The following is a 24,717-nucleotide window of genomic DNA, read 5'->3' as shown; positions in this document are numbered from 1 at the left end:
AAAGTCTCCAGCTCCTCTGTTTGCATGTTAACTGAGTGCCTGCTGGGAATAGGACCTCCCAGGCCACAAGCCCCTGCCCTCAGGAATCAGCCAGCCAGCAAGTGTCTCAAGCCTGGCCCTTCAGCTTAACCCTGTCCTGAGGGAGTCATCATTCCCGGGTCTCTCCAGCAGGGCCCTTGGAGGCCCTGTCTGACCTGAGCCCCAGGATGACATAAGGTTGAGAAACACAGACTCTGGAGCCAGATGGCCAAGTGGCAGTTCTGGTTTCCCCTTCGATGCCTCTTCCCAGCTTCTGTTGCCATCGTCAGTCTTTTCATTCAGCTGCTCCACGACCTCCTGTCTCACGCTTGCTGGAAAGACATTATTTTTGTGCTGTGTGTTTGGGGGTGATCTTGCCCCCTAACTGTTACACTGCTGCTCAAGGGCACGCCTTCCCACAGCCCTCCTGACTTCCCTGGGGTCTCCTCACTCACTGACCACCCCCAGCCCCCGCCCCTTTCCCTTGGCTGGTTCCTTACAGTCTGTGGCCTTTACTGAAATCCAGCAGAATTCTGGACCCATGTTGCCCACATACCCCTCGCCCCCACCTCGTGCACCTGTGCTCTTTGTCCCAGCTGGAGGGGGCCCCCCGGGCCAGTGATTTCGGCTGTGCATTTGGTAGCCAACCCAGCTCTTTGCCTCTGCTGGCTACACCCTAGATGCCTGAGGGATGTTTGGGACTGCTGGGGCTTTCCCTTTCCCAGAGTGGGGCTCCCCTCTCTCCGCTACCAAGGCTGCCTGCCTGAGAATAATCTAGAAGGGGCTGCTTACCCCAGAGCTTCTGCACCCGCTTCTATGAAATGGGGATCTCCAAAAGATGATTTGTGGGCACTTTCAGAGCCCGGTGGCTCAGGCAGTAAAGAATCTGCCTGCCAAGAAGGAGATATGGGTTTGATCCCTGGGTCAGGAAGATCCCCTGGAGGAGGAAATGGCAACCCACTCCAGTATTCTTGCCTGGTAAATCCCCTGGACAGAGGAGCCTGGAGGGCTACAGTCTATGGGGTCCCAAAGAGTCGGACACAGCTGAGCAACTGAAGAACAACAGATGAAAGAAACTTGCGGTGGTGGGGTCCAGGGTCCTCAGTTTCCTGGAGCCAGTCCCTGTGGCCGCTCCATCTCCTTCCCTGGAGGTCTCTGGAGATCAGAAGCATTTTGGCGGGCCCAAGCTGTGTCCCTCCATTCCATGCCCCCAGGGTACTGACCAGGTTGTGCAAGGGCATCTTGGGCCTCCTGGGAGACTGCTTCACCCATGCCCACACAGACCACCTGGAGTGTGCGTGTGGGGTGGGGCTGGGGAGGGCGTGCAGATCTGAGCCGGGGCCCCTCCTCTCTTGCACCTCAGCTCTTTCCTGCAGTGTCCCCCAGTGAACCCTCCTACCGCAGCCTGCTCCTTGTCAACAAAGGCTCCATGCTGCTCACCTACAGCCTGAGCCCCAAAAGCAGCTTGGACATCTCCCTGCGGCCCCGCTCGGGCCTCCTGGGCCCTGGGGCCCACAAGATCCTCCTCACCTATACCTACCCTAAAGGCAGCTCCTGGAAGCAGCACGTTTTCTACCTGCAGTTCAATTCCTGCCCCCAGTATCTCAAGGTAGGCAGTGGGGGTGGGGACTGGATCCTTGGGAGGGGGCCAGAGTCTGGGGCTTCCCTTTTCAAAGCCGCATCCTGGGACTGGCCTTTAAAGCTCCCCTAAAATAGCTCAGGGGCTGCTCCCTGTCCAGGCAGTGGCACGGCAGGGAGAGGATCCCTGGGCCATGTCTGGGAACGGCTCTCCCCAGGACCCTGCCTGTCCACTTATAGGATCCGGAGCAACAGAAAGGGGTGCAAAGGTCCCCAAGGAAGGAGTGAGGGCAGCCCAAGACTCATGACTACAGATGGTAGAAGGGTGTTTGGGGCCAGGCCAGGGAAAGGGTCTGAGGTTTTTAGACTTACGTCTGGCCAATGAAATGGTCTGTACATCCTTTTTCGGTCCCTGACGTCTTTTCGAGAACCGTCTCCTGTTCAGTCACTACGTACGTACTCTGCCTTTGACAGAACCTGCCCATACCCAGGGCCCAGGGTGGGGCACCTTTTGCTGCTCTCTCCTAGGGAGCAAAGCTGCCCACCTGTGATCTTTGGGGGAGCCAGGGCCGCAGGGTGATGTCAGGGCACTATCCTCCCTTCACTGGCCCCAGGAGGTGACCATGCAGAGCCGCGAGGAGCCGCTGCAGCTGAAGCTGGACACCTGTAAAAGCGTCTTTTTCAAGCCCACCTGGGTGGGCTGCTCCTCCACCAGCCTCTTCACCTTCCGAAACCCCTCCCGTCTGCCTCTGGAATTTGAGTGGAGGGTCTCCCAGCAGCACCGAAAGATGCTGGCTGTCCAGCCCGCCAGAGGGATTATCCAGCCCAATGAGAGCCTTGTGAGTGCCCTGCCAAGGGCGGGAGGGAAGGATACCCATCATCCTCATCTTCCCATCATCTCTTACTCACGTCTCTCTGGAGCCAGGCTCACTCCTCCATCTAAGCCACAGTCATTTTTTTCAGCTTTATGCATAGGTATGACTGTTACCATCATCTTCACCCCCATTTTACAAAGAAGAATTGAGACTTGCGTTGGGGGAAAACCATTTACTAAGACTGTGAATTAAGAGGTGCAGAGTTGGGACTTAAACCCGGGTTTCTGATGTCAGTGCCCAGGGGCAAGTCCATCCTCCGTCCTCGGTCTCCCAAAGCTGGAGGTGGTGCAGAGCAGCTGGATTTGGGGCTAATGGGTGGCTATCATTAAGGAGTGAGGAAGGGAGCTTCTGGAGGTCAAAGTGGTAGATCCTTGGAGCAGGGCACAGGTGAGACCCAAACTAGCAGAGCCCCAGCCCTGGTTTAGGGTCTTCTAGTCTAGGAGGCCAAGCTTGAGCCGAGAACCACCAACACACGACGTCTGTTAGAGCCCAGGGGTAGTACTCTGTAAGGCGAGTGACCACACAAACTCTGGAGTCCAGCCTCAAGAGTTCACATCCCCAGCTCCCACCAAGCGCCCTCGTCAGCTGTGTGACCTTGGGGGAGTTACCCCGCTTCTCTGCATCTCCAGTTTCTCATCAGACAATGAGACACTAAAATAATACCACTTACCTCTGGGGATAAATGGTTGAAGGCCCGAAGGAGATGACAGAGTACACAGTGCGTGTAAGGAAAGGTTTTGTATAGCTTGATGTTCTGCAGTGAGACCTCAGACGTCCAAGAGCTGGGCGGGGGTTCCCAGAGACCCCCACGTAGGGATAATGTCTGTGACCCCAGACGCTGACCTGGACCTTCAGCCCCCTGGAGGAGACCAAGTACCTGTTCCGAGTGGGGATGTGGGTCTGGGAAGCCGGCCTGCCCCCAAACACCAAGCCCTCCGCCACCACCCACTACATGCTCCGGCTGGTGGGCATGGGCATCACCAGCAGCCTGTCCGTGAGTGGGAGGACCCTGGTGGGTGCGGGGAAGAGAAAGGGAGGAGGGGCAGGGCCCAGATGGGAGGGAAGGCCCCGGAGTACCTGACCCCATGAAGGCAGGGGATGGCAGTCTTCTGGCCCCCTGGCTCTCCCTGCTGGATCTGCTCTTTGGGGACCCTCTGAGGCTGGAGTGGGGGGCAACAGATGGGGCTGTGGGCCTGGGGGATCCCCGACCCCGGGCTAGCTGACTCTGGCCCTCAGGCACAGGAAAAGGAGCTGGACTTTGGGAACATGCTGGTGAATGGCAAGCAGAGCAGGATGCTGGTGCTCCGGAACGATGGCGACTGCACCCTCCACTACCGCCTCTTCCTGGAACAGAGCGACCCCACGGCTGTCGAGAATGGTCCCCTTGGTACTCAGGCCTGGGCAGGACTGGGCCCCCGGGGCAGGAGTGAGGGGCACGGGTTAACACTGGTTAACCGGACCATGGTTTGGGGACAGGGCTTGAAACTGGGTGCTTCCACTTGCTAGATGTGTGGGGTTGGAGGGTGATTGTCCTCTCTGAGCTTCAGTTCCCTCATCTGTAAAATGGGGCTACTGGTGGTGCCTACCTCCCAGGGCAGCTGGGTGGAGCAAAGTGCTTAGCAGGTGCCAGTGACCCCAAGACTGGTCCCCACTGTCTTGGTCTGGAGGAAGCTCTCTGCTCCCCATTTCCTGGCTCAGAGCCTGCTCTCTAACCAGAGCTCTGCTGGCCCAGAGGAGAGTGTCTGGGACTGGGTAAGAGGAAAGGCTGGGCCTCTCTAGGCTGCACTGGGGGCCTCCTCTGCTCCTGACCCCACCCGGCCGCCCCTGACGGCCACCCCTGAGCAGCTCTGCAGCTGGACCGCACAGAGGGGAGCATGCCGCCCCGGTCCCAGGACGCCATCTGCCTGACTGCCTGTCCCAAACACCGGTCCCAGTACTCCTGGACCATCAGTTATGCTCTCATCTCCCACAGAGGTACCTGGGCCATCTGCAGGGATGTCAGGGCCAGGGAGGAAAGGCGGAGGGCTGTGTGTGCAGGACTTGGGGTGGGAGGATGCCGAGGGTCCAGACAGAGCTGGCAGGATGGATGAGAACATGCTAGGATGTGCTTTTGGGTGTCTAGTGTACATGCCTCATACCAACCACATCTGTCTATGTGGGTGTCCACATGTGCATGCCTGAGCTGTGGGGGACTCGGTGTGAAGAGTTGGGCACTGAGTTTACCTATTGAGGGATCTCAGGTAACTCCTCAGCTGCCTTGGGTCTCAGCTTCCTCCCTCATAAAACGAGGTTGTTAGCAGCCTGCCCCAGGGCCACTTGGTGGGAGTCCAGGACAGTACAGTCAGGGGAGCACAGGAGAGTGAGTGGCTGAGAGTGTGGGCTCCCTGGAATTGGATCCTGGCCCCAGCACTTATTAGCCATATAACCTCAGCAAAATTGTTTAACTTCCCTATGCCTCAGTTTCCACATCAGTAAAATGGGGATAATAATGGTGCACTGGCGAAAAATAATAAAGCACAGACACATGTTACCACATGGGCAAACCTCGAAAACATTATGCCAAGTGAAAGGTGGTGGTCACCAAAAGCCACACATTGTATGATTCTGTTTATGTGAAATACCCAAAATAGGAAAATCTAGAGACAGAAAGTAGATGAGTGGTTGCCAGGGGTGGGGAGAGGGGTGAATGGAGAGTGACAGCTACTTAGTACTGGGTTTGTTTTGGGAGGACTGAAAATGTTCTAAAATCAGTGATGATGATTGTGCAACTCTGTGAATATACGAAAAAAAAAATCACTGAATTGTATGTGTTGAAAGGGTTAATTTTGGGGACTTCCCTGGTGGTCAGTGGTTAAAGCTTTGCATTTCCACTGCAGGGGGCACCCAGTTCGATCCCTGGTCGGGGAGCTAAGACCCCACATGCCACATGAGGCAACCAAAAAATTCTTTTTAATTTTTTGGCTGCACTGCATGGCATGTAAGTTCCTATTTCCCTGACCAGGAATCGAACCAGTGCCCCCTGCAGTTGAAGCACAGAGCCTTAACCACTGGACCGCCAGGGAAGTCCCCCCTAAAAATGTTTTTAAATGGTTAATTTTATGGTATATAGATTATATCTCAATAAAGCCATTAGTAAGTTTGAAAATGAATAACGCACATTAAATACAGTGGTGTTTGCCAAGCGCTTAGGACAGTGCTTGGTTCACGTAGAAAGTATCAGATAAGGTTTGCTGTTGCTGGAAGCGTCCCTGGAGTCTGCTCCTGACTGGGGTCCTGGGGCAGGTTGCCTGGGACCCCTGCACCCACAGTGTATACTCCCCTCGCCAGGGGAGCTGGGAGGTGAGCCCACCCCTCTCTCCCATACCCCCACAGATAACAAGGCTGGGGAGAAGCAGGAGCTGTGTCACGTGTCCCTGACGGCCGTGTACCCCCTCCTCTCCATCCTGGATATCTGCTCCATGGGCAGCGCCGAGGGCATTACCCGGAAGCAACTGTGGCACCTCTTCTCCCTGGACCTGCTCAACAGCTACTTGGAGCGTGACCCCACATCCTGGGAACTCACCTACAAGGTGCCCACCCGGCACAGGTGAGGTGGGCCTGGGGGACAGGCAGAGCCTGTCTGGGAATGTTCTTGGAGCAATGTTCCACTCATGCCCCCAGCACCAGGCCCTGTCCAAGAAGGGGCTCCCTATCTGCCCCCCACCAATGTCTGCCCATCCTTGGTGGGGCCTGGAGAAGGCTGAGATTGACTTGAGGTCTCAAATGCTGACCCACCCCTGTGCCTGAATCCCAGATTCTCCAGTTCCCCACTGTGGGGAGACGGGTGCCAAGCCAGCCACCCCTGGAAGGATTCCAGCCTGTCCTCAACCCTGTCCCAGACCATTTCTCTGCTCCACACAGCACCAGCCAGATCCCCCCTGTCTTCACCGCTCTGAAGCTCAGTTTCAATTTTGGGGCGGCACCGATAGATGCCCCGCCCTCCGTGGTGCTCCTGGCCCTGAAGAACAGCGGCATGGTGCCCCTGGACTGGTACGGAGTGGGGTGCTGGGGGACGGGCTGGAGGTGTTCTCTTGTTGGTTGTAGCCCTGGCCGCCTGGTGTCCATGAAGTGCGCCCCCGACCCCGCGCATCGATTGGATGTAGACGCCAGGGTTGGACTAGGGTCGCCCAACAGGACATCAGATCTGGCTGAGTCGCGTCCATAGGCTCAGAAGTGGTAGACTCACCCTGATGGAGACTGGCAGTTGTTTAGTCACTAAGTCATGTCCGACTCCTTTGCAATCCCATGGCCTGTAGCCTGCCAGGTTCCTCTGTCCATGGGATTTCCCAGACAACTGTACTAGAGTGAGTTGCCATTTCCTTCTCCAGGTGATCTTCCCCACCCAGGGACGGAATCCCCATCTCCTGCATTGGCAGGCAGATTCTTTACTGCTGAGACTGGCAGGGGCATCGTCATAGCTTAGCGAGTGAGAAGTAGCCACCACTCATGCGCCATAGCTGGCCACTCGGACCCTCTTCTCCGAGTCTCACACCAACCCTGTGAAAAAATCCTCCTCCACTGACTGTCTCACAGATGGGAGGCTAAGGACTCAGCCAAGAGCTCTCAGCCGTTAGAGGCAGAGCCAGTTCCCACCCAGATCTGTCCAGGTCCAGAGCCCCCACCTACACAGGTTAGTCAGCAAGAAGCTACAGGGTACCCTGATCTTTGAGCTAGATAAATGCTCGGGCAGCCCTGACAGAGCCCCAGGCCAGTGGGGGCCAGGCCTGCATGGGGCGAGTTGAGGGTCTCTGGCAGGCTCTGCTGCCATAGCATGTCAGGGAGATGGCTGAGCTGAGCAAAGCCACGTGGGGCTGCAGGAAGAGTCGGGGCTGGACAGAACAGCTGCGCTTCCCGGTCACATGGGGCCCAGGCCTGGAGACCGGAGTCCGCCACGCTGGGCCCCTCCTGTGCTTGGCTTAACTCCCATGGGGACCCCGAACTGGTGCCCAGTTAGCATCCTGTCTCCGTGCCAGCGCCGTTTCTTTCCTCCGGCCTCTGCCACGCGCCTTCATTTCCCAGTAAACTTCCTTTTGATGACTTCCAACTTTGCTTGGCTAGACGGAGGTGAGAAAGAAGTGTCCCCGTCCGGGTCAGGCTTGGGAGGGGTGGGAAGAGAGCCAGGGGCCCAGCCTGGGCGTGGCAGTGGGTGGATGAGAGTGGACATATGCATCTGTGATCTCAAGAGCCTTGGGGTGCATGTGGGTGAGACTGGGGGGAGGCTGTACTGGCCCCGGTGCAGCGGCCTCCCCTTACTCTCTGGGTTGTCCTGTCCCTCCCTGTGGTGGAGGAGGGGGAGCCAGTTCATTAAGCAGCTTCTGTCTGAGAAGGGTCGAGACTGTGAGTAACTAAGGGCTCCTGGCCCTGAGTGACTGGGAAGCTTGGCAGGCTGTGGCCTGGTGGGGAAGGCCCGGGGCCTGCCTGGAGCGCTGCGTCAGCCATCCACTGAGCTGTCTGAGTGGCCAGGAGCCAAGGCCCTGCAGGGCTCAGGAGTAGGGGCAGGAGAAGCGGCCTTGGCTGGTGTCCTGGTGTGGAGCAGTGTATTTTGGTGGACTGTTTGTGCAGGAGCACGCCAGCTCTCACTCTCAGTGGAGAGGGTCCAGGTGGCTGGAAATAGGGCAGGAGGAAAGCCAGGCAGAGTGCCCACTGAGCCAGGCCCGTCCATCAGGGGATCGTCTGAGGTTCAGGAAGGCAGTCCGTGCTTCTTCTAGATTCCAAACGCAGGGAACCTTCCTAAGAACACTTGACTCTCTTTGGCTTTTTGCGTTGTTGTGTTTCCTTTCAATTTCTTAGAGGGCTATTTTTGAAAGTTCTAGCCGAGTCTCTGCTAAACTCATAAGGAACAGACTGAAGGTTTTATTCCTGCCAAGATCAGTAAAAAACGGGGAGTGTGGACTTGGCCTGGAGGCAGCAGCAGGCAGGACAGAGAACCCCAAGTGGGTTTGGGGGGAGCATTGAGGGGGACCTGGGAGCCATGCTGCTGCCATGCCCCCACCAAGCCTCCTCTGCTGCCTTTGCGCTTGGCCCAGGGAGATGTTGGGCCGTGCATTTAAAGGGTGATCTGTCACAGGTGTCAGGGGCACAAATTAACGTCGTCTGTTCCCTAATTCATTCGTTAAGCCACTGGCCAAACGTGGACTGGGGCTTCCCTGGTGTAGGCCTCAGGCCCGGAGCTCAGAATAGAAAAGCTGACGAGCCTAGGCCCTGCCCTCCCGGTGGGCAGACCGGCCTTGTGGTGCATGGTGAGTGACATGCTGCGAAAGACCCTTGTGCAGCGTCAAGAGCTACTTCCCTCGGATTTAGAAGTGGTGGGAGGGTGTGCGCACCTCAGAAACGCTTCCTGGAGAAAGCTAGACCTGTAGGCCAGGGAGCAGAGGCAGAGAGCCTTCAGAGAGCCTTCTAGATGGGGGCCTGGTGCAGACATGGGTAAAAGCAAAAAGCACAGCGTGGCTGTAACGCTGATAAGGATGTGGACAGGGCCTTGGAGTCCTCTGGTTGGCGTGTAATTCTTCTCCTTCTGAGGAGGATTAGGGGTTCGAGGCAGGGGGACAGGCTGGCAGGTTTCCACAGTCCCAAGTTGGGGGCCCACACCAGAGGACGGGCAGGGATTATTTGGGCGGAGTTGGGGTGAGAGCCGAGAGTGAAACTCTGAGCAAACCTGAAGTAGCAAGGTCGCCAGTTTTACTGCAGATCAATATCCTGCAGATAAAACGACAGAAGCAAGTACCAAGTCCGGTAACACGTCCAACGACACAAGGGTGATGGAAGAAAAGTAAGAACCCCCACCCCCACCCCGCCGGCTCCCTCTCCAGTCGGCCCCGGTGGGCTTGGCATGTGCTTCCGCTCTCAGCACTGGTACAAGGCAGGGGCACATGGACACAGTTGCTCTTTCATTTTTTATTACGATAACGGCATGATGTTACATGTATTACTCTATGTTCAGCATTATAACAATAACGTTGTCACTCAGCCTTATGTCAGTAACATTCATTTTTTTTTTAACATTCATTTTTAGATCAATAAAGATCAGTATATAGAGGTGTAACTCATTCATTTTAATAGTTGCATAATATCCTGTAATATGAATGGACCTTATGTCTATTTTGTTTTGTTAATTTTTAAATTGTTTGAGCATGCCACATGGCATGTGGGCTCTTAGCTCCTCGACCCAGGATTGAACCTGTGTCCCTTGGACTGGACATGTGGAGTCTCAACCACTGGACTGTCAAGGAAGCCTTTACATTTTTAAACCACTCCTTTCAGATGACACCAGTTGTTCCCAGTGCTTTTTAATGTTGTTTTTGCCATCACTAACAAAGTGGTAATAAACATCCTTGTGTGTGTGTGTGCGTGCGTGCTTACATTTTTATCCCTGCAAGTTAATTCCCCCAAATAGAATTTCTCAAAGGGCATTTTCTACTCTATGCACTTTCTATTCTAAAAGATGCTATCAAAATTCCTGCAACAAAAGGTGGGAGCAGTTCCTTCTCCCCTGTATTCGAGGATGTCTGTCCTTCCTAAATTTACCAGCATTGAATGTAACCATTTTTCACGATTCAGATGTGAAAATACTTAAGATTTATTTGAGAGAATTTTGATTTGCATTTTCCTGAGACTCTTCTTGAGTCTTTTCAGGTGTGATGCCCATTTTCCCCTACTTCTGGCTATTCCCTGTTCATATACTCTGCCCAGTTTGAGGCCAGTTCATCCCTCTGAGAGTGGATGGAGCCTTCTTTTCAGATTGTGATCTTGGAACCCCTTTGTCACTTATTTGGGCACCCTTTAGAATGCAATATCTGCTTTACTGGAGCACCTAGCATCACAGAGGCACTGATTCTATGTCCAGCCTTGCTTTGGACTCAAAAGTGCCAGTCTTCCTGGGGCCCCCTGGTTGGTGCTGCTGACATTTCTAGGTGCCTCAAATGGCCCTTCCTAAGAGCTTTGTCACACAGACCCCTCCAGGGTCACTGCCAAGCTCGAAGTGGCCACATATACAAGCAGCCCCTTGACCCCTGGTACCCACAATGGGAGCCCCAATTTCCATTCTCCATTTAGTCACTGCTTCTGTTCCTAGGTTTGTGGACCATTATGAAATGAGAATCCACAACCTCAGTGTTTGCTCAGCCTTGCATGGGACAGCTTGCCTAATGGGGGAGAAGAGAGGGAGGGAATAGAGGAGGCCTCCATGCATCCCAGCTGGGGCTCAGAGCTCCTGCCTCTGGTCTGACCGAGAGGCTCCTCCACCCCTTCTGTTTTGCACCCCTCCCCCAGGGCCTTCCTCTTCCCGAGTGACCAGCAGATTGACGTGGAGCTCTGGGCAGAGAAGGCAGAGTTTGACTGCACCGAGCTGCACCAGATGCGCGCACAGGACAATTGCATCTTCTCCATCAGTCCCAAGGCTGGGAGCCTGAGTCCCGGGCAAGAGCAGATAGTGGAGCTCAAATACAGGTGCTGCCCCCACCGCTCACCCCGCCCTTCCAGTCCTGAAGACCTCCATTCCCCCAACTCCTGGAGGAGCCTGGCCTTACACTGTGTGACTCCAGGGTACCCTGAGTGGCCACCACCCTGAGAAGGTGTTGCCTTTCCACCTGCAGGGGAGGTTTAATTTTCCTCTTGCCTCATCCCAGCTCAGGGATTTCCGCATAGCCAGCCCAAAGCCACAAGCGTGCCATGACCCTTCGTTCTTCCACCCACACCAAGGTTCAGTAAGTCATCCTGGACTGTCTCCTCCCTTCCAGCCATCTGTTCATCGGCACAGATCGCCTCCCGGTGCTCTTCAAGGTGTCCCATGGCCGGGAGATCCTGGTGAGGTCCTGCCCTTGTCCTGTCCTGGAAAGCCTAGAGAGCGGCACAGGGAGTGCCGTTCCCCAGGGAACTGGGGTCCACATCTCTCCACTGGGTACTTCAGTTCCTCCCAGGGAAGGATGCTACTCATGGGCTTTCTATTTCCAGCTCAATTTCATAGGTGTGACGGTGAAGCTGGAGCAGAAGTATGTGCACTTCACCTCCACCAGCCATCAGTTCATCCCTGTCCCCATTGGCGACACATTGCCCCCAAGGCAGGTCAGTGGTCTGCGTTGTCCTGGTCACCAGGATGCTTAAGTGTTGTCCTCTGTGTGTCTGCATCAGCCCATGACAGGATGACAAGGCCCCTGTCCTCACTCAAAGAGGTGGGGTTGAACCTCAAGATTGGGCAACTGGGAGAGACCCAAGGCAAGAGGCTTCAGCTTCTAGGCACTGGTGCTAAGCCCTTTGCCAGGCCCTATTCCCGTGCAAAAGCAGGGGGTTCCTTCCTCTAACACAGGGCTTTTCAAACTTGACCATGAACCATGGTATATTTTGGAAAACGCAGTTCATACATACACATCTAACTGAAACAAAAGTATCACAAATCAGTACGTACACCACTACATGCTGAGTGCTCTGATGTTTTCTTTTTTATTCTGTTCTACTTTTTAAATGCTGGACATGACCTGATAAACTGGTTTCAGTACACCTGCTTATTGACGGTCACGTCTTGAAAATCACTGCTCCAAAAAGGGCATCTTTCCGGAGGCTGAAATGCTAGAAAGTGAATCCTCATGAAGCTACAGAATTGTCTTTATTAATTGGAGGGAACCAGGGTCCTTCGTTCTGAAAATGTACGCTGGAAATCTCCCAGAGGGAGATACAGAATTTTTCCAAACATTTCACAGCTCTGAAATTTCTAATCATTTAGAATCCCTTGTGTTTCTGGGCAGGGGCCTCCAGCCACTCAGCCTGGAGCAAATTAAAAGGGCTTCCTAGACCCGATAGAGGTTCTCATGGTCCCAGGCTCTGCTCACTTCCTTATACAACCCCTCTACCCACTGGCTTCCCAGAAGCCTCACCCAGAAGCCCAGACCCTTAAAAAGACAAGCAAAGACTCATATGCTTCCTGGAGAGCTTTCCAGAGAGACCAGACCACTCCGCTGTGACACTGAACACAGTGGAAAATGGACAAAGGAGAAGACCAACTTGTACCTCCAACCAAGCCACAACTGCAGTCAAGCATCTCCTTTCATTCATAAGATGATAACAGATGGTGGCCGGAACCTGTAAGAAGGCAGCAAAAACAGAGTAAATGAACAGATTTAATCTACATTTTGAAGACAGAATCACTGGGACTTGCTGAGGATTAGATCTGGAAAATAAGAGAAGGGGATGGAGGAAAATGTATTGGATTCCTACTTTGAACTCCTGGGAATATGTAGGTGCCATTTGCTGAAGTGAGATACACTAGGGGGAGGAATAGGTTGTAAAGAGTTTGGTCTTGGCCAAATGTAAGATGCCTATGAAACAACAAGGAGGAGTCATCAAATAGAAGATAGCAGGTCTGAATCTCAGACAGCAGTCCATACAGGAAAAAAAAGCACATTCAGGAGTGGGTGCTGAGAAAGATGAGGGGGTTGAACCTAATCCAGATTAACTCTTTATTCTCACTGTCTTTCTCTCATCTCTAACATGGAGTCTTGGGCCAGAAGACCTCTGGTTTCAGGCAGGACTTTCTGTGACTCCCCAACTTCAGGGTTAGTCTTGGGGGACCTCATACCTTCCTTCTGCTCCCTTTTCTGCCTTTAAGCACAACTGCCTCTAATGGCAGAGGTGGAAAGTGGCAGCCTCCCAGGTAATTAGAATGAGCGCCTAGAAAACCATGAAGGGTCCGGATGGTGAGTGCATGGACGTTTCCCTAAATTCCAGCAGTATGGACACAGGCATTAGTGTCCCCTTACGCTGAGGGTCGGACGCAACTGAGCGACTTCACTTTCACTTTTCACTTTCATGCGTTGGAGAAGGAAATGGCAACCCACTCCAGTGTTCTTGCCTGGAGAATCCCAGGGACAGGGGAGCCTGGTGGGCTGCTGTCTATGGGGTCGCACAGAGTCGGACACGACTGAAGTGACTTAGCACCAGCACACTTGACTTAGGTACATTGAGAGCAAATAATATAAAGATTACATAGTATACTAAAATGTTACAGGCTGAAAATACAGTTGTATACTTCTTGGGTGATCCAGCCAGAAGAGAAATCAGAAGTTTTTTAGGGGAACTCTGGGACTGTAAGGGTGACATCATGGATATCAACCCACCCTCCCACAGTGAACACAGAATCCCAGGCTCCCTGCGTGGTGGCCTTGAGCAGGTGTGAAGATTCCTCAATTCCTCCCCCTGCAGATTTATGAGTTGTATAATGGTGGCTCGGTGCCTGTAACATATGAGATCCAGACCAACATCCTGTCGCAGGTTCAGGAAAAAAATTTTGATCACCCCATTTTCTGCTGCCTCAACCCCAAAGGGGAGATCCAGCCAGGCACAACTGCCCGGGTCTTCTGGATCTTCTCACCTATTGAGGCTAAGACCTACACGGTGAGCAGAAGCCCCAGCTCACACAGGGCGGGGGTTTGGAGGTGGCCCCCTCCCAGCAGGCCTTGCTCTAACCAGGGCCTGCACCCCCCTTCCTAACCTCCCAGGTGGATGTGCCCATACACATCCTGGGATGGAACTCAGCCGTCATCCGCTTCCAGGGAGTGGGCTATGACCCCCACGTCCTGGGGGACGCGGCCCCATTCCACAACCTCTCCTTGTGGGACAACAACGCCATCCACTCAAGGCTGATGGTACCTGGACAGGTAAGGCAAAGGGAGCTGGGAAGGCCTGAGGCCTAGGGGGAGCTTGAGGGCCTGGGAGGCTAGCGCAGCGGACGAGGAGGCTGAGAAGGAAATGACAGAGTTGAAAAAGGAAAGGGGTACGGAGGTGAAGTCTGGAACCAACCCTCCTCCGTATTTAGGGTGTGGCACCGGTCCATGAGAGGCTCACCCTGCCACCTAGTGCTCACAGGTGTTCCTGCTCAAGGCGCTCCACCTCCTGTGGGGCCCCCATCCACCCTCACCTCGGGGCATTTGGGGGGCACTGGGAGGGGTAGAAAGAAGCCTATTCTAGGGCTGAGATATTATCTTCATTCAGAACAGCCTCTCCCTTGGAACCAGATGGATTTTGCTGAAAGATACCTAGGGTCAGTAACACTACCTTTAGTTCACACACTTCTCACTGTTTCGAGGCCTGCCACATTCATCCATCCACCATCCATGTGTTTCCCCACTGACCCACATGCCCATTTACTCATCCCCGTATCCACCTATCCATCCATCCAACCATCCATGCACTCCTCCAGTCACTATCCACCAATACATCTGCCTGTCTACTCTTCCCCTTCCCCCCTATTTGGACTCTTACTGAAGGGTGAGTACCATGGAGGACACAGTTTTGGGGATACGGAAAAGTGCCAGACAGAGTCTCAGCTCTGGAGGCACTCAGGGTCTAGACCAAGAAAATGCCCCTTCCATGGCCTCGCTCTTTCCAGACAGCCCTACCACACAATTTCTGCTCTGTGCCCGATGAAGATGCTAACAGCTGACCACCTAGTAGTCCACAACTACCCTTCAGAGACTCAAATTATATTGGCCTTGCTCCTGCTTTTTCTAAGCAAATTCTGATTTCTGAGTCCTTTCAAGCCTGTTTTTAATGGTCAAAACCATAGGCTTTAGAGTGATACTGTCTGGGTTTATCCTAGAGATCTTTGGAAAATTATTTATACTCTCTGAACATCTGTAAAGTGGGGACAATAGTGGTGCCTGTATCCTTGGGCCCCTGAGAATTAAATGCCTGTCAGTTGCCGACAGTGGTACCTGGCCCATTGAAAGCACTGTGACTGGTACTGGTGGCTGCCGCTAAGTTGCTTCAGTCGTGTCCGACTCTGTTCAACCCCAGAGACTCCCTCGTCCCTGGGATTCTCCAGGCAGGAGTGCTGGAGTCGGGTGCCATTGCCTTCTCCGGTACTGGTGGCTAGGCTTAGTATTTCTTCACCTCCCAAAGTTGCTGTTGTGTTGTCTCCACCAACAGAATGTCTTCCTGTCCCAGTCACATATCTCCCTGGGAAACATTCCTGTGCAGAGCAAGTGCAGCCGCCTGCTGTTCCTTAACAACATCTCCAAGAACGAGACAATTGTCTTTGCCTGGCAGCTGAAGCCTCTAGACTTTGGGGAGGTGAGAGTTCCCTGTGTTTGCAGGAAACCAGAACCTTCAGAGGGCCTCTAGATTTATCCCATTCCACCCCATCCCATCCCACTCCATCCCATCCCACACTACTCCATCCCATCCCACCCCATTCCACTCCATCTCACTCCATCCCATCCCATCTCACTCCACTCCATCCCATCCACAGTCCTTTCTACTCCATCCCATTCAACCCTACTCCATCCCATCCCATCCCACTCTACTCCATCCCATTCCACTCCATCCCATCCCATCCCAGTCCATCTTATTCCACTCCATCCTACTCCATCCCATCCCCACTCCATCCCCTCACACCCCACTCCACCCCATCCCATCCCACTTCATCCCACCCCATCCCATCCTGTGCTATCCCATCTTGTCCCATCCCATCCCTGTGAAGCTCCAGAGAGACTCCTTCCCCAAATATAAACAGGTGTCTGTGAGTCCTATGAAAGGAAAGGTGGCTCCCGAGGAGACAGTCCCATTCATGGTGACCCTGAAGGCCTCAGTGCACGCCAGCTTCTATAGCATGGACCTGGTATGCAAGGTAGGACCACCCTCAGAGAGAAGCTGGGATGGCACACAGCTCCCATCTTGAGGGGGTGCAGTGGTTTGTGAGATCCCCAGATTTCCCCCAAGGCCCCTCTTCCAAGGGCCAGCCACAGCACAGGCCCAAGCCAAGGCCCTCCAGACCTTGTCTTCTCTCTCCTTTTCCTGAGCCACAGGTATACCAGCAGGAACCCCTGAGGCAGTATCGTAAGGAACTGCAGGAGTGGAAAGACGAGAAGCTGCGGCACGAAGTAGAGTTCACCATCACAGATAGGAAAGTGAAGGTGAGGAGGGCAGAGTGGGCTCTGAACACCACAGAGCCTTCTGATTAGCCTTGCCATAGGGGACAGAGGTGGTGATCCGAGGTGGTCCTAAAAGCTGACCAGCCTGACGTAAGAGATGAGATTTCTTTTATTAGACTAAGCATAGCCCCTCCCAAGAAACTGTGGATACAGAAAGCTGGCTGACCACTCCCTGCCTCATGTAGCCTGTATTTAATGAGTAGCTACTGGGTGGCCACTGGGGATCCACGAGGAAACAGGCAGAGCTCACCTTCTGGTGGAAGGGAAGGTGGCGTAGTGTTTTCAGGTGGAGGCTCTGGAAACAAGTGTCTGGCTTAGTTTTCCAGCTTCGACGCATCTTAGCCAAGTTATTTAACCTCTTTAGTTCCCTCAACTATATAATGGGAGTCATATGACATCTGAGATTGGCTTCAAGGTAGTCTAGATGAGAAGATTGCCATAAACTGCTAATTGTTGAAGCTGGGTTGGAGGTAATGGAGAACTGTTTGTAGCATTCTCAGCACTTCTGTATACTTTTTAATAATACGTATTTTTATTTATTTATTGGGCTGCACCTGGTCTTAGTGCTAGCACATGAGATCTTTGATCTCCATTGTGGCACATGGGATATTTAGTTGTGGCATTTGGGGTTTAGTTCCCTGACCAGGTATTGAACCCGGGCCCTCTACATTGAGAGCATGAAGTCTTAGCCACTGGACCACCAGGAAAGTCCACTTGTGTATACCTTTGAAATTTTCCATATTAAGAAGTTTTAGAAAGGGAATTCCCTGGTGGACTCATGGTTAGGATTCTGGGCTTTCACTGCCATGGCCCAGGTTCAGTCTCTGGTTGGGAAAGTGAGATCCCACAAGCTGCGCAGGGTGGCCAAAAACAAACAAACAAAAAAGGTTAAAAAGAGGAGTTTTAAAACTTTTAAAACACAAATAAACGATCCACTTTGTGGCATTGGTGGGAGGATTAAATGAGTTGATGCTTGTAGATTACCTACAACAGTGCCTGGTACCCAGAAAGCCTCCACTCAATATGGGCTAATGTTAGTATTTATGCAGGGGGGCTGGTAATAAATGAGTCAACGTGTCCGCCTTGCTTCCTCCTCCCTATGGTGGCACTCTTGCACCTTGATCACCCCTGTGTCCTCTACACTGAACCCCCAGGGAAGCACTGCTCCCCTCTGAGGCTCTGGCCCAGCTCTGAAGGCAAATCATGTTTTGAGGGCTTTGGGAGAAGGGATTTCTCCCATAGGAGAATTAAGGCTTAATATGGGAGGCTGTTTCCTCATCCCACTAAACCACAGCGTTCCTGGGCACCAGGGACAAGTGCTGTTGGAGCAGCCTGCACTGTTTGGTGGCATCTCCTTTCCTTCCCTTTAGCTAGGTAGCCAGATTTTCCTTGTCTGTAGGCAGCACTTCCCTGGAATGTTCTGGAAGAGGGTGTGGCTGGGAGTTGTGCAGGACCAAGAGGGCAGCAGGTGGTGGCGCTGACTTCAGGCCCTCTGTGGGTCAGCAGGAAGGGCAGGACGAGGGGAATCCCTCTAGGCCTCTTGCATCCTAAGCAAGGGTCTCTTTGCTTCCACAGAAAAGGGCATATTGTACAGCTTGTGAGCCTGCGAGAAAGTACAAGGTGAGGACGTAAGCCCAGGCCCATCTCCTTGGGATGTCTTGAAAGGATCCTTTCTTGGTCCCCAGAGATACCTCCACCCCCCAGTCCAGCCTCCTGGAAGGGAGGGATGAAAGTACTGATGGGTGGGGATGAAATGCCAGAGGTGTCGCCAAAGGCCTGGTTGGAGGACTAAGCACCCATCAGTGATGGGAGTGCAGTCCCCAGCCCCTGTCGTCAGTGCCTCCCCTTTTCCAAAGACGCTGCCTCCCATCAAGAACCAGCAGGATCTCAACCGGCCGACCAGCTGGAACCTCAGAATGGCAAAGGAGGAGACATTCTGGCCATGCCCCCAGCCGCCGTCGCCAGGCATGCTCTGCCTAGGCCTCACTGCCCGTGCCCATGCCACCGACTACTTCCTGGCCAACTACTTCTCTGACTTTCCCCGCCACTTCTTGCACTGGTGAACTCTCAGGGAGGGAGGGAGGGGTCTCCTTTCTCTGCTGTCTGCACCGCCCCTCCCCCACACACTCCAGAAAAGGGGCTACCCAGACCTAACCCTTGCTGAGGGCCTGGAGCATGTGTAGCCATCAGCGGGACTACTGGGGCCCTGCTGGCTCCGAGATGCCCCCACTACTGTCAGGCCCTTACAAGGAGGGGCAGAGAGCCAGAGTCCCCCTGGGGAACCCACCTAGGCCTCCCTGCCTCCCCTCCTCCCTTCTCTTTCCACCTTGGAGCATCTCCAAGTCCTGTGCTGACTCTGAGAGTTGGACTTGATTCCCAAAATGCAGCAGCACTATGTTTGGGTTAAGACTAGAGGCTGCTGCAAGCTCACCTATGTCCTCATGACCGGGCAGCCACCATCACTGCTCATGCCCCTGACCCCAGCATGGGGGCTTGCCCAGGCCACTCAGAATGCTATGGCCTGCCCCCCAGGGAGCTGCCAAAGAGGTGCCCCAAGGTGGCGTCGGAGGCTGGTGAGGAAGAATCCCCTGACAAGTGGGCCTCTGTCTCCAAGCAGGAGAAGCAGCTTCTGATTGATTGCCTCTCCGCCATCATCAGGTGAGCACCCTCCCCAAAACCCTCACCCCTCTGTCTCCCTCGTGAGTTCGGTCAACTCTGGGTCCACCCAAAGCCCCGCAAGTCGCAGCCCTTCTTTTCCCCAAAGATAGAACTTCTTCACAAGATCCTTCCACGGGTTGCTCCAGGCCCTTCTGGAGGGTGACCTGGCTGGAGGGATCCTCAGGGCTGGGTCCCAAGTTCTGCCTTGTTGCGGCTGGTAGATGGGATCTGGAGCGGGGCCACTGTTTTCCAGGGCTCCCACCCTCATCTGGGTACCTCTGACCTCCTGGCTCTTCCACTATCATATAATGATCACCTTTAAGAATCCGAGGGGGAGGGGGACCAGAGGTGCCTTTTTCTAAAGAAGGAACATCAGGAAGAGCAACTGATCAGCCCCCCACCAGCACCTGTTTGTGGCCACAGTAGTCAAGAACCACCCCTCGGGGAACCCTGAAACCAGAGTCCCCCTCAGGGGGCTGCAAGGCCTCTCAGTGAAGACCTCCTCCTCCTCCTCTGCCCACCCAGGGGCCTGCTGGAAGACAAGCTCTTCCATGAGGCTGTGGGACAAAACCTGGTGGAACAAATGCCTTACTTCTGCCAGTTCTGGAATGAGCAGTCGGCCAGGTTCGTGGCCCACAACAGCAGCCTGCACGTGGTGCCAGCCCCATCTCAGTCCTCCAAGAGCTCGGAGTTCAGCAAAGAGAAGGAGGAGGAGGAGGAGGAGGACAAACGGAGGCTGGGGAGTAAGGAGCAGGTAGAAGAGGAGGAGAAGGAGGAGGAAGAAGAGGAGGAGCTGGAGGAGGAGGAAGAGGAGGAGGAGGAGACGGAAGAGGAGGAGGAGATGGGTGAGGAAGAGCTGCGAGAGCAGGAGGGGGAAGACAAGGGGGAGAAGTTGCCCTGGACAGAGGTGAAGCCCATGCTGCAGCCCACATCCCAGGAGTCCCTGAAATGGCAGTGGCAGCAGCAGATGAAGGCCTTACTGAAGGAGAGGCAAGAGCAGGATGAGAAGGAGGCCATCAGCCGGTGAGCAGCCAGGCCCAGGTGAAGGTTTGGAGAGGGGGCTGAGTGCAGAAGGGTCATAGGAGGCAGTGGTGTGGGCCGCTACCTGTGTCAGCTTCTCTTTCCAACTCCGGGTTCATTGACAGCGCTGCTGGAAGCTTAAGGCCTCAGGGGGCGCTATGTACAGAATGGCGATCTGAGCTTTAATTTTTCTTCTCCAAGAGCAGACTATGAACATTTACCATCACACCACTTCCAGCAGGGTGATTATAGTCGTCAAAGCCACTTAAGTGATTTTCTAGAGCCAGGAGCAAAGTACCACCTCTTATTGCACTGCCGTTTCCCAGGGTTGCTCTGTGGCTTTCTGTCCACGGTGGGATTCCCTAGGAGCTCCTTCTGTGCGGTCTCATCGCTCAGTACCTTTCCCCAACCCTGGTCCTGGGATGGGAACCCGGATTGTCCGAGTTCGAATCCCTCTCCGGTACCAACAGCATGACATTTAGCACCTTGGTCTCTTTGAGTCATGGTTTGAACGTCTGTAAAATTGGAACAAGATTGTTTCGTAGTGTTGGGAGGGCGGGGAGTTAAGTGAGAATCCACCTAAAGCTCGGGGCAAACGGTACAGCACAGAGGAGGCCAGTGGAGAAGCCCAGCGCAAGTCGGTGGCGGCGCTGACCCCGGCGCTCCGGCTTCCCGCCGCGCAGGCTCCCGGCTTTCGCTATCCTGCAGGAGGCGCTGCTGGAGAACATGATCCAGAACATCCTGGTGGAGGCGAGCCGCGGGGAGGTGGTGCTCACCTCGCGACCACGCATCATCGCCCTGCCGCCGCTCAGCGTTCCCAGGTGGGGGCGCCGGGGCCAGCGGCCGCCGGAGGGCGCGAGGGGTAGCACGGGAGGGCAGGGGCGCCGGGAAACTTCTCCTCCACTTCCCCTACCTGGGGCTTTCTGTATTCCAGGATTCTGAGTCCCGAGTCGCTGCCAGCAGCGGCCCCGGGGCCGCAGCAAGTGGAGATGCCCGGCTCGTTTGAACCGCCCCGCACCGACTGTTTGCAGACGCAAGCGCCCACCTCCTCCGACTTGCATCTGTAGATTCCTCCCTGCCTTTTCTCCATCACCCCCCAGTAAAGCATCTAGCTCCCCCCCCCCCGACACACACACACATCTGCCTTCACTTTATTTCCTCGTAAACGACAAGAACTCGCGCGCAGTCTGAGAGGCACAGACGGTGGAAGCGGCCAAGGTGGACCGCACTGACTCGTTGGAGCTGGGAGGTTGAGTCTCTCCTCTCCACTAGGCAGCTGGGCGAGAGTTCTGCGGTTTGGCCAGTGGAGGGCGCTCCAGGTGGTTTCTGGCTGGCTTTTGCCCTAGTAGAGCCGGGTGGCCTGGCCTGCACAGCAGGTGGCCGCGGAGCAAAAGGGGCCATCTCTTCCCTTTCCCCGCCGCACCTACTCCGAGGTTCGGCCCTTCCACTGCTAGCTTTTACTCAGCATCTGCCGGGCTCCCGGGGCTCTGCGGAGGTTGAGAGGAAGGGAAATCGAGGCACGTCGAGGAAGGTCAAGAATTTGACGCTGGGACGGGGACGGAGCGCATCGCTAGGCCGCGGGCCACAGACCCTATTAAATATGAATCCGAATCCCCCAGGCCAGGGGATGCCCCAGTTTCCTTAGGACACCCAACCTCCCGCTCCCCCTAACCTCCGCCTGGTAGCCTCTGTCCTCGGCTCCTCCCCACCCCCTCCCCGAGGCAGGTGGGTGGAAAAGTGACATCTGGTGTTGTTCCAGAGGCGCCCAGGTCCCCGACACCCCCTCCACCCCCACCGCCAAGGCCTCGGAGGAGCTCCGGCCCCGAAGCCTGGGTGAGGGCGGGGAGAGGGGTGAGGGGGCGCTCCGCCTCCTCTGAGTCAATATTTGCCCCGAGCAAACGGGCGCCAGGACAGGTGTGAGAGAGTGTGTGTGTGTGTGTGTGCGCGCGCGCGCGCGTGTGTGTGTCTAGGGGCGGGGACTGAGTAGGCCGTATAAAGCGCGCTGAGCCGGGGCTCCCGCACAAGCTCCGCGGCGTGCGCTGGGGACCAAGCCAAGCAGGGCCCGGCCGGGTGGAGGGTGGCCAGGAAGGGAGGGGCGGACCAGGTGCGCACCTGCAGCGGCCGCCGACGTGTCAGCCGCAGATGCGCGCAGGTGAGGGCGGCTATCGGGCGCGGGACAGCACGGCGCTCGCAGAAGACCAGGACCAGGAGACCGCCGAGGGCCACAGCCAGGCCCCGGACCCGCCGCTCCCGCCCCGCGACGAGCCCCTCGCACAAACCGGACCTGAGCGTTTTGTTCGTTCGGCTCGCGTGAGGCAGGGGCGGCCTCTCAGCACCCGCCCGGGGGCCCGGGCCGATCGCCACGCAGGCACCTGTCGCCGCCGCCGCCATACGGGTCGGAGAGGCTGTGCGCCGCTCCCCAGGGACATCCGGCTCCCATCCGGCCCCGCCCGCCCTGCCCTGTCCGGCCCGCTGCTCAAGGGCTGCCCGCTTCGATTCCGGATAATGCGGGCCGGCAGAGCCAGCTCCACCGGGTGGCGTAGGGGGTCTGGGGGCCAGCTTAGGCGTTCTTCCGGAGGTGGAAACCCGGGTTTCTAGTCTGGCTCTGTCCCAGCGACTTCTGTGGTCTTGGGCAAGTCATTTCTCGGCTTCTCCTCGGATTTTCCCACTTGCACAAGGAGAGGGGGGTTAGTCTGGCCTCTCGTGTGGAGCCCACCAGCCCCCATGTTCTGGTTTCTGGGCTTTCAGCAATGATTTTGAGCCCCTTGACCTGGGCAGTTGGAGGCTCGCGAGGAGTTGGAGCAACAGCTATGAGGTGTGGAAAATCTGGGTTGAGGGAGCTAGGGTTACATTGGACCAAGTTCAGTTCCTCCTCATCTCTTTGGTGCTGACATTCTGAGGGTTCACTCCCTGTCATCTCCTTGGCCCGTCTTGCAGTCTCCCCACCTCCGAACAGATTGCTTGAGAAGGACAAACACAGGGTCTGGTAGCCCTTGCCTGCTGGGGGTCCCAGGCCCTGAAGCTGACCGCCTCTCCCAGACTTGATAATCACAAGGTCTCTTGTTTCAGTCAGCTGGGTGTGGGGTGGGTCTAAGTGGCCCTCAGATTAGGTGGGAGTTCGAGGGTCATTAGCTACAACCCAAACCTAGGACAGGCCGCCCCCTTTTCAGTGACTCAGAATGTTAAGATCTGACAGGAGGGAGAAAGGCGAAAATTGCGCTAGACCCCCGCCTCCTGCTTGGAGAACCTAGAACTCAGGCTTGGGGTCAGTTGAGTCCCTGTCCTTGATTCCTGGTGTCTCCCGTTCCATTCTCCCAGAACTGATATCAATGCTAAGTCAGCCCTAGAGAGAGGGGCTAGTTGTAGGTCAGGGGTGGAAGGAAGGTTCCTTGGACAACAGTAAGGAGCTCCCCAATTTCTCCTAAGGGTGAGGAGACATCCTGAGGAGGGACCGCACCCCCACACATCTAGGCCGAGGAAGCCCCCAGGGGGATGGGAATGAGGGTCAGGAGTCGCTGGTCTCTTCCCAGTCCAATTTGGAGGTTCCTGGGGGTGCTGGCTTTCCCCCTCTACCTCCCCTCCACTTCACTGCCACCCCTCACCCAACTACCCGCAGGTGCCACAGGCTCTGCTGAGTCTTGGCACAGAGAAAGGGAGGGGGAGGGGATGAGATGGTGCTGACAGATCCCAGGCAGGGCTGGGGAGAGGGCGGACTGCAGGCTGGGTCTACGTGCAGCAACCCTGGGGCAAGAGGGTGGGGGGAGGCCCATGCATGGGTCCCGGGCTGGGTGTGCATGGCTCCTATCCCAGCCTCCCTAACCAGGCTTCTGTCCTGGGCCCAGCCCTCTGCTCCTTGCCTGGCACTGATTGATCTGCCTGTCAGGGGCCTGGTCTGGCCCTGGCACATCTTCCCTCTGTCTTTGTGGGCATCCTCTCCCCTCCCCCAATCATGGAAGTGGCTCAGAGCACTGCCCCCCTTCCTGGGATTCCAGGCCCTAGGGCTGCAAGACAGAAAGGTCTCCCCTTGGAGTGAACCCTGCCCCCCCACAACATACAGTGTTTCACCAGTGGACTGGGGTCTGCCCCTGTGACAGAGAGCCACTGACTCTTCCCCTGCTTCCAGGGAGGGGGGACGGTGTCCGCAGACCTCCACCTCCCCATCCCCCCAAGACCCGCATTTCCTGGATGTGGCCGGGATCTGGCCTCTCCTCCCGGTCCCTCCTCCCCTGCCGGCCCAGGGGTGGAGTCTCCAGGCGCCAGGCAGACCTGCAGGTGCTGGGCTTGGGGAGGGGGGTGCTTAGCAGCTGGTGTTCGAAGCAGGGGGAGCACCCCTCCCCCTGCCTGCTCAAAGCCGGAGCCTGCTTCCTGTCATCCCTGTCAGCACCCTGGGCGGGGGAGGGGACAGGTAATGGAGGAAGTGAAAAAAGGAAAGAGCACTTGGAGCGCGGCTGTAGGGGGAACTGGGAAATCACCGATGAGAAAGGGAGAGGGGAGAAGGATGCGCAAGAGATGGGGGAATCCAAGCAGGAGCACTGAGGGACAGACCGTGGGTGCAGCCCAGTGGGTGTGGAAGATTTCAGAGTCCAGAGAGGCTGTATCCACCACCACCA

The 24,717-nt window shown here is 55.6% G+C and overlaps 1 protein-coding gene and 1 non-coding gene across 10 annotated transcripts in view; both read left to right on the top strand.

Annotated features, from left to right (window-relative positions):
• The window catches only part of CFAP65 (cilia and flagella associated protein 65), a 41,652-nt gene extending 20,420 nt beyond the window's left edge, over window positions 1-21,232 (top strand). For 5 of the 9 annotated variants that reach the window (XM_059879028.1, XM_010802383.4, XM_059879030.1 and 2 more), the window contains 21 exons: window positions 1,382-1,627; window positions 2,211-2,435; window positions 3,307-3,465; window positions 3,708-3,858; window positions 4,317-4,445; window positions 5,844-6,057; window positions 6,372-6,500; window positions 10,779-10,955; window positions 11,246-11,312; window positions 11,460-11,570; window positions 13,701-13,892; window positions 13,997-14,155; window positions 15,426-15,569; window positions 16,012-16,125; window positions 16,304-16,411; window positions 18,005-18,049; window positions 18,286-18,488; window positions 18,962-19,087; window positions 19,613-20,110; window positions 20,791-20,928; window positions 21,042-21,232. In XM_059879028.1, the coding sequence (XP_059735011.1) occupies window positions 1,382-1,627; window positions 2,211-2,435; window positions 3,307-3,465; window positions 3,708-3,858; window positions 4,317-4,445; window positions 5,844-6,057; window positions 6,372-6,500; window positions 10,779-10,955; window positions 11,246-11,312; window positions 11,460-11,570; window positions 13,701-13,892; window positions 13,997-14,155; window positions 15,426-15,569; window positions 16,012-16,125; window positions 16,304-16,411; window positions 18,005-18,049; window positions 18,286-18,488; window positions 18,962-19,087; window positions 19,613-20,110; window positions 20,791-20,928; window positions 21,042-21,174 (3,468 nt within the window). In that variant the 3' untranslated portion in view covers window positions 21,175-21,232. Of the gene's footprint in view, window positions 1-1,381; window positions 1,628-2,210; window positions 2,436-3,306; window positions 3,466-3,707; window positions 3,859-4,316; window positions 4,446-5,843; window positions 6,058-6,371; window positions 6,501-10,778; window positions 10,956-11,245; window positions 11,313-11,459; window positions 11,571-13,700; window positions 13,893-13,996; window positions 14,156-15,425; window positions 15,570-16,011; window positions 16,126-16,303; window positions 16,412-18,004; window positions 18,050-18,285; window positions 18,489-18,961; window positions 19,088-19,612; window positions 20,111-20,790; window positions 20,929-21,041 lie in introns of those variants that run through there. The other 4 variants (XM_059879034.1, XM_059879037.1, XM_059879040.1 and 1 more) reach the window with 4 other exon arrangements.
• A 1,128-nt stretch (window positions 21,233-22,360) lies between these two features.
• Window positions 22,361-22,424, top strand: MIR375 (microRNA mir-375). The gene has a single exon (NR_031317.1). It is a non-coding gene; the product is annotated as a microRNA mir-375 (primary transcript).
• Window positions 22,425-24,717: the final 2,293 nt, after the last annotated feature.

This window comes from Bos taurus, chromosome 2 (genome assembly GCF_002263795.3).
Source record: "Bos taurus isolate L1 Dominette 01449 registration number 42190680 breed Hereford chromosome 2, ARS-UCD2.0, whole genome shotgun sequence".
Taxonomy (NCBI): Eukaryota; Metazoa; Chordata; class Mammalia; order Artiodactyla; family Bovidae; genus Bos; species Bos taurus.
The sequence above is the reverse complement of the archived record's forward strand: the minus strand, read 5'-3'. Positions and strand labels throughout refer to the sequence as shown.